The 12,953-nt window shown below is 43.9% G+C and overlaps 2 protein-coding genes across 4 annotated transcripts in view; one reads left to right on the top strand and one right to left on the bottom strand.

Moving 5' to 3' along the window:
* Positions 1 to 9,511, top strand: part of bmpr1bb (bone morphogenetic protein receptor, type IBb) — a 109,027-nt gene extending 99,516 nt beyond the window's left edge. Inside the window, exons 7-13 of the mRNA XM_020458469.2 lie at positions 933 to 1,029; positions 1,159 to 1,297; positions 1,881 to 2,073; positions 2,436 to 2,733; positions 2,952 to 3,127; positions 7,651 to 7,781; positions 7,878 to 9,511. Of these exons, the coding sequence (XP_020314058.1) occupies positions 933 to 1,029; positions 1,159 to 1,297; positions 1,881 to 2,073; positions 2,436 to 2,733; positions 2,952 to 3,127; positions 7,651 to 7,781; positions 7,878 to 8,003 (1,160 nt within the window). The 3' untranslated portion in view covers positions 8,004 to 9,511. The remainder of the gene's footprint in view (positions 1 to 932; positions 1,030 to 1,158; positions 1,298 to 1,880; positions 2,074 to 2,435; positions 2,734 to 2,951; positions 3,128 to 7,650; positions 7,782 to 7,877) is intronic.
* An 857-nt stretch (positions 9,512 to 10,368) lies between these two features.
* unc5cb (unc-5 netrin receptor Cb) overlaps positions 10,369 to 12,953 on the bottom strand; it is a 202,612-nt gene continuing 200,027 nt past the window's right edge. For all 3 annotated transcript variants that reach the window (XM_031802490.1, XM_031802491.1, XM_031802492.1), the window contains one exon: positions 10,369 to 12,953. This exon is cut by the window's right edge and continues 307 nt beyond it. The gene's annotated coding sequence lies outside the window, so the exon portion shown is untranslated.

The following is a 12,953-nucleotide window of genomic DNA, read 5'->3' as shown; positions in this document are numbered from 1 at the left end:
TAATGAAAAGGACAGCCTCTCCCCAGGGCCTGCTTGAGTTTCCTGCGCTGCTACGGATCTGAGATATCTGTCCATCTGTCACTCTTCTAGCTAGACACCAACACTGTGTGTGTGTGTGTGTGTGTGTGTGTGTGTGTGTGTGTGTGTGTGTGTGTGTGTGTGTGTGTGTGTGTGTGTGTGTGTGTGTGTGTGTGTGTGTGTGTGTGTGTGTGTGTGTGTGTGTGTGTGTGTGTGTGTGTGTGTGTGTGTGTGTGTGTGTGTGTGTGTGTGTGTTACGTCTATCAAAGAAATTAGTCGAAAACAAATTGATTTGTCAAACGCGGCAAATTATACCGTGAGATCATTTCCGCTTGTGTCTATCTTCAAGTGTATGTGTATGTATGCGTGCGTGTGTGTGTAAATGATTGACAGGAGGCTGGCAGAAAGGCTAGAGTCCCAGAGCAGCTTTGGGCCTCAGGGGTTGCCGTGGCGATGTCAGTGTGACACCCAATCTGTTTTTTTCAGGAAGGGGATATGATCGATCACACACTGAGAGGGGGAGAAGGGGGAAAGAGGAACAAGAGAAGGGGGGATGTGGGGGAGGAGAGTGGAAAATGAGAGTTTGTCCCCATCTCTGAGATTTGGCAGGGTTTGGAATTAAACTGTTATAAACAGATGAATGGAGGAACTGGTACTGTTGAGTTGACCCCCAGTGTTAGGTTTGGCTCTGTGGATGTGTGAACTGACTGACTTTCTCTTCTCTTTCTCTCTCTCGCTCTCTCTCTGACTCTCTTCTTTCTCTCGCTCTCTCGCTCTCTCTCTCTCTCTCTCTGACTCTCTTCTTTCTTTCTCTCTCTCTCTCTCTCTCTCGCTCTCTCTCTCTCTCTGACTCTCTTCTTTCTCTCTCTCTTCTCCTCTCTTCTCCTCTCCCTCTCTCTCGCTCTCTCCTGTAGATTACGTGGACAGCAGTATCCACCACATGGCTCTCTTCATCTCTGTCACAGTCTGCAGCATCATCCTGGCGCTCATCATCGTCTTCTGTTACTTCAGGTGAGAAAACACACATGGACTTGGACTCCGACTCACACACTGAGGAGATTGGTAACATAGACCAATGTAAGAAGAAGGATAAAGCCCTTAGTATCATTACTAAGGGCTTTACCAATGTGTCTCTTCCAGGTATAAGCGTCAGGAGTCCCGGCCTCACTACAGTATTGGTCTGGAGCAGGATGAGACTTACATTCCCCCTGGAGAGTCTCTGAAGGACCTAATAGAACAGTCCCAGAGCTCTGGATCAGGATCAGGACTCCCCCTGCTGGTGAGCGCTCAACACTGCACATCACACACATCAGCAACCAATGGAAAAATCAGTCCAGCAATACAGTGGTACTCTCTCAGTGGGTTAGTTATGTTGAATTAGATGCATAAATCGTGATTATGATGTGGGTTAGATATGTTGAATTAGATGCATAAATCGTGATTATGATGTGGGTTAGATATGTTGAATTAGATGCAGAAATCAGGATTATGATGTGGGTTATTTATGTTGAATTAGATGCAGAAATCAGGATTATGATGTGGGTTAGTTATGTTGAATTAGATGCAGAAATCAGGATTATGATGTGGGTTAGTTATGTTGAAATAGATGCATAAATCAGGATTATGATGTGGGTTAGTTATGTTGAATTAGATGCAGAAATCAGGATTATGATGTGGGTTAGTTATGTTGAATTAGATGCAGAAATCAGGATTATGATGTGGGTTAGTTATGTTGAATTAGATGCAGAAATCAGGATTATGATATTGTGATCTTGACGAGTACAATGTTCACTTTAGTTGTTGACGACGATTATTGTTTTATTGACGCTGACGACGGTGTGTGGGTGTTTTCCTGTGCTCAGGTGCAGCGCACCATAGCCAAGCAGATTCAGATGGTGAAGCAGATAGGTAAGGGCCGCTACGGGGAGGTGTGGATGGGTCGCTGGAGAGGAGAGAGAGTAGCTGTCAAAGTGTTCTTCACCACCGAGGAGGCCAGCTGGTTCAGAGAGACAGAGATCTACCAAACTGTCCTCATGAGACACGAGAACATACTGGGTAAGGACAGAGAGTTGTGTGTGTGTGTGTGTGTGTGTGTGTGTGTGTGTGTGTGTGTGTGTGTGTGTGTGTGTGTGTGTGTGTGTGTGTGTGTGTGTGTGTGTGTGTGTGTGTGTGTGTGTGTGTGTGTGTGTGTGTGTGTGTGTGTGTGTGTGTGTGTGTGTGTGCTTCCTTGCGTGCATCGCATCTCTACATGTGTGTGTCTTTTGGCTTGATTCAATCCGTAGCAGGGAGATCTGCATTGTAGCGGGATTTATATTTAAAGGCAACGACACCATGTTCACAGTAAACACTGCGTTTGTCGGCTCAACCGGAAGTTACCTTTAAATGCCCCCCCCCCCCCCCTTCTCCTCCCTACCCAGGCTTCATAGCAGCGGACATCAAGGGAACAGGCTCGTGGACCCAGCTCTACCTGATCACAGACTACCATGAGAGTGGCTCTCTGTACGACTACCTCAAGTCCACCACGCTAGACATCAAGGCCATGCTGCGGCTGGCCTACTCCTCAGTCTCAGGCCTCTGTCACCTCCACACAGAGATCTTTGGCACCCAGGGCAAGCCGGCCATCGCCCACAGAGACCTGAAGAGCAAGAACATCCTGGTAAAGAAGAATGGGGCCTGCTGCATCGCAGACCTGGGTCTTGCCGTCAAATTCATCAGGTAGGACAGGAAAGGGACATCTGACATACATCAGGTCATGAATGTAGAGATAACGAAACATCTTTATAGAGCAGATATGTTCTACTTTGTTATGTTTCTATACCTTTCACTCCGGTAAAAATCAGCATCATTCCAGAAATGCAACGACTGTGTTGTTTTAATGGTGCAATGTTGATGAAAAGATGTGGTATTTCTCTCCCTACTCCTGCCTCTCTCAGTGACACCAACGAGGTGGACATCCCACCCAACACCAGGGTAGGCACAAAGCGCTATATGCCCCCAGAGGTGCTGGACGAGAGTCTGAACAGGAAACACTTTCAGTCCTACATCATGGCCGACATGTACAGCTTCGGCCTCATCCTCTGGGAGATCGCCCGGCGCTGCGTATCTGGAGGTCAGACACGGCCCACAATGCTCTGCTTCACAATGTCTGATATAATTTTTAGATGTGAAGTAGACTGACACGATCTTTGATCATGTGCATGCAGACGTTTGCCAAAATGCCAATTAAAAATGTTTCTTATTTAAAGTATTTTTTTTTATCCTGTTCAGTAGGGGTGTAACTGTTCACCAAACCCACTGTTCGGTACTTATTGCGGTTTTGGGGTCACGGTTCGTTTCAGTACAGCGGGAAAATAAATTGACGTACTTCATTTTTGATCATTTGGAAAAAGATGCTAAACTAACCCAGGAATAGATCATGAACCATATAATGCCTGATGAGCGCACAATCAGGTATACAAACTTTGTAGACACTCTCATAAAGGGGGCACGTCTGTAGCACGGTCCTTCTCATCTCCCACTCAGCAGGACGCAATGTTTTGGAATGTTCAGATAGAAACAGTCCGTCTAGAACAAACATGCCTTTCTGACATATAGAATAAGGAATCACATCAGCTCTATTCATGGCATTTCTGTCTGCAACGCTTGGCAACTGAGTGTGGCCCTGGAGGTCCATCTATCTGTAGTAAGCGCAACACAGGGTGCATTGGTCAATTAACTGACAACTTGGGCTTGGGTAGGCTTATATAGAGTGGGTAGAAGGTCTTCATGGGTCCAAAATGTTGGACCCCTTCCAAAATGGACCTGGGGCTTACCCACCCCAGGTCTCTATATGGGCTACCCGTTACAAACAGACCCGAGGACAGCTAATCCCATTCCGTATAGACCTTGTTGGATGCAGACCCAGTCCGAGTGAGGGAAGCAGCAGAAAGGTAAATTGTTAAGCTACTTTATTAACTAAAGCTGATAAAACGCGAGGGAGAGGAGATTGAGGTTGAGGGGCTATGCGGTGTGTGTAATGTGAGCGAGTGACACAGGGAGCAAGCAGGATGGAGGGAGAGACTGAGAGAGAGAGAAGGCAACCAACCAAGCCGACTCACGCTAGTAAACTTCTAGCTTGCGATAGCTAGGTTATTTGTCATCCAACGTAGTATACAGAGTTTCTAACCTCTGTTAGAGTTGCGTCAATTCGAATCTGGTATCAGGATAAATATGACATTGAGTCACCGATTGTATACTATGTATTTTTATTAGCTAAGCAATAAGTGGTAGATGCAATTTTCGTATATACGGGCTCTCTGTCCCACCTCGCAGGGCAAACAGAGATCTGACTTGTTCCTGACAAAGATATTATAAATATACTCTGACAGAAATAGTTCCTGCTTCCGAGCCAGCCTGTCAGAGTAGAGACCGGGCGTGGTTTAGACTCACCCAGCCTATCGTTGATTGTTGGCGTAGAGCTGGTCCCAGCACACAGGCGCTCCAGTTGATAGATGTAACTGTTGCTGTGAAGAATATCTATGCGCTCATGCTGGATACCGTTATCTCGCACCTGGCTCCTGTTATCTAACAAAAGACCGTTTGTTCTCGCAACACTGCGTTCTGAATGGGCCCCCCCAACTCATTGCACAGTTCCTGTCTTCATGTTATTCTGTATTTTTCCATCATGAGAAAGGCCCATGGCCCTGAAACTGTCAACAATGTTTCAAGTCAGCTATGTTGCATAACACATACATACATCCACACAAGCCAACAGCAGATACTATTCAATCACATATATGGTAACGGGCTATAGTGCATAACACAGAATCCTCATACCTCAGAGGCGCAACATTGTGAGGCATCCGGCAATAATGCTTGCGAAACAGACCAAGCAGACCAGGCCGGGGTTTGAGAAGTCAATGACAAAAGGGGGAAATTCTTCCTTAGATGTTAATTTTCTCTCAATCTAAAGGCACAACCTAGATTTGAGCCAATGTCAAGTAGTTGAACATGTTAGACCCGATGACGACCGTTAGACCTGATGACGTGTTTCTGCGCATGAGCTTAGCTAGCCAGCGTCGCCATGAGATCGCCTACAAGTGTGATCAGAAATCTCTATTGGAGAAGCAGCTTCTGCCTATCGTCATACTGTCTTTGGTAGTACCTGTCTTGACTGCATCAAACCGAGAGAGGTTAGTTAGCTAAGCTAGCTCGCGAGGCTGCATGCACTTTCCCCCTGTCTGACAGTTACAAATAACAACAACTCTACCTGTTGGCTGTTGGTTGTTGTAGCATATCCTTCCCCTTTTAACTATTAATTGCGTCATTTTAATTCTGTCTTCCCATTGATTTGATATCTCCTAGCGTCTGTGCCACACACGGCTAAAAGGATCATTTGAAGTGCGGCAATTAAGATTTGAATTTTGATTACAACATGTCCATAGGCTCTAGTTGTTTTAACGGAATAGCCTGAAATGTTTTTTTTCTACTCATATATATTCATTTGGGTTCACAGTTTGGACCGAACCGAGGTCCAAATAAATACGTGTTTCGTTACACCCCTACTGTTCAGTTATCTTACCCCCTTCCACTCTGTGTATCATCTTACTACTCTCTCAGCTGGGATGACACAGTATTTTGTATTTATTATGGATCCCCATTAGCCACTGCCAAAGCAGCAGCTATTCTTCCTGGGGTCCAGCAAAATGAAGGCAGTTTATATCATTTGAGAACATTTACAATACATTCACAGATTTCACAACACACTGTGTGCCCTCAGGCCCCTACTCCACCACTACCACATATCTACAGTACTAAATCCATGTGTATGTATTGTGTGTGTGTGTGCGCCAATGTTTGTGTTGCTTCACAGTCCCCGCTGTTCCATAAGGTATTTTTTTTTCTAATTTTACTGCTGGCATGATTTACTTGATGTGGAATAAAGTTCCATGTAGTCATTGCTCTATGTAGTACTGTGTGCCTCCCATAGTCTGTTCTGGACTTGGGGACTGTGAAGAGACCTCTTGTGGCATGTCTTGTGGGGTATGCAAGGGTGTCCGAGCTGTGTGCCAGTAGTTTAGACAGACAGCTCGGTGCATTCAACATGTCAATACCTCTCATAAATAAAAGGAGTGATGAAGTCAATCTCTCCTCCACTTTCAGCCAGGAGAGATTGACATGCATATTATTAATATTAGCTCTCTGTGTACATCCAAGGGCCAGCCGTGTTGCCCTGTTCTGAGGGCCAGCCATGCTGCCCTGTTCTGAGGGCCAGCCGTGCTGCCCTGTTCTGAAAGTCCTTTTTGGTGGCACCTGACACACGACTGAACAGTAGTCAAGGTGTGACAAAACTAGGGCCTGTAGGACCTGCCTTGTTGATAGTGTTGCTAAGAGCATCGCTTTATTATAGACAGACTTCTCCCCATCGTAGCCACTACTGCATCAATATGTTTTGACCGTGACAGTATACAATCTTGTGTTACTCCAAGCAATTTAGTCATCTCAACTTTCTCAATTTCCACATTATTTATTACAAGATTTGGTTGAGGTTTAGGGTTTAGTGAGTGTTTTGTTCCAAATACAGTGCTTTTAGTTTTAGAAATATTTAGGGCTAACTTATTCCTTGCCACCCACTCTGAAACTAACTGCAGCTCTTTGTTGAGTGTTGCAGTCATTTCAGTGACTGTAGTGGCTGACATGTACATCGTTTAGTCATCCGCATATATAGAAACTCCGGCTTTACTCAAAGTCAGTGGCATGTCGTTAGTAAAAAATTGCAAAAAGCAAGGGGCCTACAGCTACCCTGGGGAATTTCTGATTCTTACTGGATTATATTTGATAGGCTTCCATTAAAGAACACCCTCTGTGTTCTGTTAGACAAGTAACTCTTTATCCACATTATAGCAGGAGGTGTAAAGCCATAACACATATGCTTTTCCAGCAGCAGACTGTGATCAATAATGTCAAAAGCTGCACTGAAGTCTAACAAGGCAGCCCCCACAATCATTTTATCATAAATTTCTCTCAGCCAATCATCAGTCATTTGTGTAAGTGCTGTGCTTGTTGAGTGTCCTTTCCTATAAACATGCTGAAATTCTGTTGTCAATTTGTTTACTTTAAATAGCATTGTATCTGGTCAAACACAATTTATTCAAGAATTTTACTAAGGGATGGTAACAGTCTGATTGGTCTGCTATTTGAGCCAGTAAAGGGGGCTTTAATATTCTTGGGTAGAGGAATGACTTTAGCTTCCCTCCAGGCTTGAGGGCACACGCTCTCTAGTAGACTTAAATTGAAGATGTGGCAAATAGGAGTGGCATTATCGAGTGGCATTATCACTATTATCCTCAGTAAATTTCCATCTAGATTGTCAGACCCTGGTGGCTTGTCATTATTGAATAGACAACAATACTTGTTTTCACCTCTTCCACACTGACTTTACAGAATTCACAAGTACATTTCTTGTCTTTCATAATTTGGTCCGATATACTTGGATGTGTAGTCTCAGCGTTTGTTGCTGGCATGTCATCCCTGAGTTTGCTTATCTTGCCAATGAAAAAGTCGTTACGGTAGTTTGCAATATCAGTGGGCTTTGTGATGAGTGTCAAGATCTAACATCTCTCTCTCTCTCTCCATGTACCTCATGCCCTGTAGGCATCGTAGAGGAGTACCAGCTGCCCTACCATGACCTGGTGTCCTCTGACCCCTCCTATGAAGACATGAGGGAGGTGGTGTGCACCAAGAGACAGAGACCCTCCTTCGCCAACCGCTGGAGCAGTGATGAGGTAAGGAAGAATCTTTGTGATTCTGTTATATGCTTGACCTCAGTATACGCATTCATCTGCTGCTGTGTTTGATCTGACCGGGGTGTGTGTGTTCAGTGTCTCAGACAGATGGGGAAGCTGATGACGGAGTGCTGGGCCCACAACCCTGCGTCTCGCCTCACTGCTCTGAGAGTGAAGAAGACCCTGGCCAAGATGTCGGAGTCTCAGGACATCAAACTGTGACACGCTGCTGCTCCTCCTGCCGCCACCTAGAGGCACTCATCCCCTAGAGACATGTCCTTGGCCTAGGGCCACTCTGCCAGGCCCACGGGAGGAGGGCAAGGCAGGAGATAGAGAGATTGAAAGTGAGAGAAATGAGAATGAGAGAGAGAGAGGGAAAGAGTGAGTGAGAGGGAAAGAGTGGGTTTTCCCCAGGTTCAGGGTCTGCTCTCTTCTTGCCCGTGCCACTGCCAAGACAGAGAGAGTCCCAGTGGGCAGTTTCTGTTCTGGGCCAGTCTGGTCTGAGCCGGTCTGGTCTGGTCTGGCATTGCTTTCTGTGAAAGCGGAGTGGCTGTGTGAGTGAGGGAAAACACAAGGACAGACAGTACCCTCTGCAGGAGAGGAGTAGTCACTCCGTCCCTCATGGCCAAGAGAGGGACGAGAAAGAGGAGTTCCTGCTCTGTGCATCTAAAGCCATATAACAGTATTGTTTTGTTTTGGCGGTAACATTTTATTACAACGAGCCACAGTAACCCCTTCAAAACCCTTCAGAACAATGTCAGAATGTTCATGAAGCTTAATGCCATGTTTAAGACATTGTTATCTAGGGTTATGATTTCTAGTTCAAATAAAGACCGTTTTTTCCCCCGTTGTGCTTCAGCAACTGGCCCTATTTGTTTATCTTTTTGCAACGGTAAAGAAAGCTCTGCATACTGTTGGAAGGGAAGTCGATCACTCAGTAATTCTTGCAGCATCACTACCCTACAAACCCAGGTATTTGGTTCTATTCATCCAGGGAAACACATTGCTTCAATATTGGCCATTTGGCTATCCAAAGGAGTCATTCTTAATCCCCCGAAATGTCTCTTAATCAAGGACTAACGATAGGAGAAAAGGGTCATCGTTATGTTATGATTCTGATGAAGCTGATGGTTCATTAAAAAGCATGGGAGTGATGTTACTGGGCAATTCCATGGTAACAGAGTGATGCTGAGAATCAGATGTTCTACTTTCAAATGCATGTCAAACAAAAGCCAATGATTGCAAAGTTAAACAAACCATGCAACGGAAGGACACATTTGATCAACTTCCACTTAAAATGTAACAAAAACACATTAACTTGAAGAACAGTGCAGATGCTACATTTGGTAACAGACTGTGACTGTGTGTTTCTTGTTTGACATACATTTTAAAGTGAAAACTCTTGAGTTACTTCATGTGGAATTGCCCTAATCAGGCTACCTGAGACATGCCAATAAGATGGACTCACTCATGGTTGTCTTGCTACTATAATATTCTCGTTTTCTCCCTCTCACAGAATTGAATTGTAAATAACAATGTTGAAATGTATTGATAATGATGGACTTAATAATAATGTTAAATATGTTTGGGTTGTTTGCCTTTGACTTGTGTACAGAATAACTCACTGAGTGTCCACTATGTTATGTGCCTTATTTAATCTGTATATATGTGTATAAGAGAGTGTGTGTGGACCAGGAGAACATTCCCTAATAAAATGCTGTCAGTCTCCATATCGTCTCTCTTTTAGATTTAATTAATTTCTCTCTCTCACAAACGAACACACACACACACACACACACACACACACACACACACACACACACACACACACACACACACACACACACACACACACACACACACACACACACACACACAACACACACACACACACACACACACACACACACACACACACACACACACACACACACACACACACACACACACACACACACACACACACACACACACACACACACACACACACAGGAAAACTGCAGAAAAATCCTACAGGAATCCTACACCTTATGAATCCAAAGAGAAAAGCAGGATAAATAGATTCAAGTAAGATCAACCAAAATGTGGGTTATGGCTAGGTTTGGGGTTGATCTGGGGACATGAAGCTAGGGTTAAGGTTGTGGTAGCTAGTGTTAGGCCTCTATTCAATCCGTGTCGCGGAAGTTCAGAGTTACAGCCTAATTGATATTTAAAGGCAATGTCCCCGCGTTAGTGGAGACTGCATTCATGGTGAACGCTGTATGTCCTCTCAATCGGAAATTACCTTCACATTTCTGTCACACAATCTGTCATTTTTTATTTTTTATTTTACCTTTATTTTACTAGGCAAGTCAGTTAAGAACAAATTCTTATTTTCAATGACGGCCTAGGAACAGTGGGTTAACTGCCTGTTCAGGGGCAGAATGACAGATTTGTACCTTGTCAGCTCGGGGATTCAAACTTGCAACCTTTCGGTTACTAGTCCAACGCTCTAACCACTAGGCTACCCTGCCGCCCCAATGCTTCAGCAATACAGATTGAACGGAGAAAGCCACCAGAAAGTGGAAAAGAAGAGTCGGATTCTGCATTCAGTGTTGCATATAAATATAATTTATTATTAGTTTTAAAAATTCTTTCTTACACTTTGTACAGGAACTTAACAGAGGAAATGCAAGCATTTGCAAGTAACATGATGAATGCCAGAACAGAATTGGCCACATCCTCACTATACATACAATATTACCCATGAAGCCTCAGGAGAACGATGGAATGCAACGGCTAGCACTTTTCAGTACATACATTTTTTTATATAAAGGATGCAAAGTTTGCATAGACGGCTTTAGGAAAATGCTCACACAACTGTCAATATTTGTTTTTTTTTAACCAAAACTAATCAAACGACTATTGTCAGCGCTGCTTCTTTTCAAGGAATGTTGGGTCGACAGTTATCTTCAATTATTGTACACATACAAATATGCTATCGTATAATACAAATATGCTATCATAAAATCCTTATACTTAATGCTTTCCCCTCTTTGCAAGATAAATAATTTGATAATCTGTCAAAGTTCACATGATTTCACCTATTTCCATTCCCCCCACTGACAGTCAACAGTAACTGTTAGTGTACACTGAGTATACAAAACATTAAGAACCCTGCTCTTTCCAAGACATAGACTGACCAGGGGCATCCAGGTGAAAGCTATGATCCCTTATTGATGTCACTTGTTAAATCAATCAATCAATCAAATGTATTTATAAAGTCCTTTTTTACATCAGCCGATGTCACAAAGTGCTGTACAGAAACCCAGCCTAAAACCCCAAACAGCAAGCAATGTAGGTGTAGAAGCACAGTGGCTAGGAAAAACTCCCTAGAAAGGCCGGAACCTAGGAAGAAACCTAGAGAGGATCCAGGCTCTGAAGGGTGTAAATCCACTTCAATCAGTGTAGATGAAAGGGAGGAGACAGGTGAAAGAAGGATTTTTAAGCCTTGAGATAACTGAGACTTATATTGTGTATGTGTGCCATTCAGAGGGTAAATGGGCAAGACAAAATATGTAAGTGCCTTTGAACGGGGTATGGTAGTAGGTCCCAGGCGTACCGGTTTGTGTCAAGAACTGCAACGCTGCTGGGTTTTTCATGCTAAACAGTTTCCCGTGTGTATCAAGAATGGTCCACCACCCAAAGGACATCCAGCCAACTTGACACAACTGTGGAAAGCATAGGAATCAACATGGGCCAGCATCCCTGTGGAACCCTTTCTTCACCTTGTAGAGTCCATGCCCCGACGAATTGAGGCTGTCTTGAGGGGGAAAGGGGGTGTAACTCAAAATTAGGAAGGTGTTGCTAATGTTTGTTATACTCAGTGTATGTTGTCATTTAGTAATCTGTTTATGTGAAACAATCAGATTACAGGTATTCAGACATAACATTAGCGCAGAATTTTACATCAATATCAATTATTTGGTAAAAGGCAATCGTATCAGGCTGCATCAGTCCTAAAAAAATATACCGTCTGTTTATCAACAAACGACACATCTTCCACCTTGGAAGACAGACTCCCATCTCTTCCTCTACCCTGGTTCTGTCTCATTTGGACAAGGTCATCATCAGGGGACCATACATGATGAGAGCAGATTGCGATGTTCCACTATGCCAGAGATCTGTATATAATGACTAGATGCTCAAGTCTCCACCCTAACAATGGGAGTCGTTGTCCCAAAGGCGGGAAGGCAGGCGGTCTGCTTACCGCTGTATTCCCGCGTGGACAGATTTTGACAGGAGTGGAACCTCTCGCTTCCTCTCTGACTATGCTGACTGGCATGCTGTGAGTGAGAGATGACTTGCCTGACTGACCTCTCATTGACCTCTCAGACAGTTCCTTGTATCAGCATCACGGGTTTCATGGCCTAACATGCAAACCCTTGATAGCGCAATATAAACCCAAATATAATCATTTCAAACTAAATATGCAAATTGTAAATAATTGCAGAATAAAAAGCAACAAAAAATAAGTGTAAAACAATGTAATAATACACAACATGAATGATAACAGCTAATATTAATAATGACAGTCTTACACTTTGTTTATGTACAGGTTGCGCTATTGTCTTTGTATCAGTGACTGTACAGTAGGTGTAGTTACTAAGAGGATCCACTAGGTAGCACTATGGCACAATGAAAACAAAGAACTGTGCAACGAAAGCAGGGGAAATGAACACACGGGAAAACTCAACGTTAGGCTGAATAAAAGACAAAAAAGGAGAGATATTTGTGTATAAATGGATGTGTTGTTAAATACAGACCTATATAGTCACTGAAACAAGTTCTTCCATCAGAAATATTGACGAGTCATTCAACAATAATGTTGTTTACAGGGGTTACCATGGGGATCCATGGGGGCAGGTGGAGTGGGAGGGCCTTCCCCGCCCCACCCGTTCCTTCCCATGGTCCTATGCTCTGAGCCAGTCTGTCACCACATCCACTATATGGACAGCACTATCATGCGTTTCCTAGGAAACTGTATCACGGTAAAGGAAGCTGTACCAGGGAGAGAACAAACAGAGCTGACTAACTTTCTCTTTCCTTTGTCAAAATGTTACTCCCAATATACTGTGGAGTGGAGCATGGCTATGATAAGTATGTATGTACGTGTGTGTGTGTGTGTCACTA

Source organism: Oncorhynchus kisutch, linkage group LG23 (assembly GCF_002021735.2).
Source record: "Oncorhynchus kisutch isolate 150728-3 linkage group LG23, Okis_V2, whole genome shotgun sequence".
Lineage (NCBI taxonomy): Eukaryota > Metazoa > Chordata > Actinopteri > Salmoniformes > Salmonidae > Oncorhynchus > Oncorhynchus kisutch.
The sequence above is the reverse complement of the archived record's forward strand: the minus strand, read 5'-3'. Positions and strand labels throughout refer to the sequence as shown.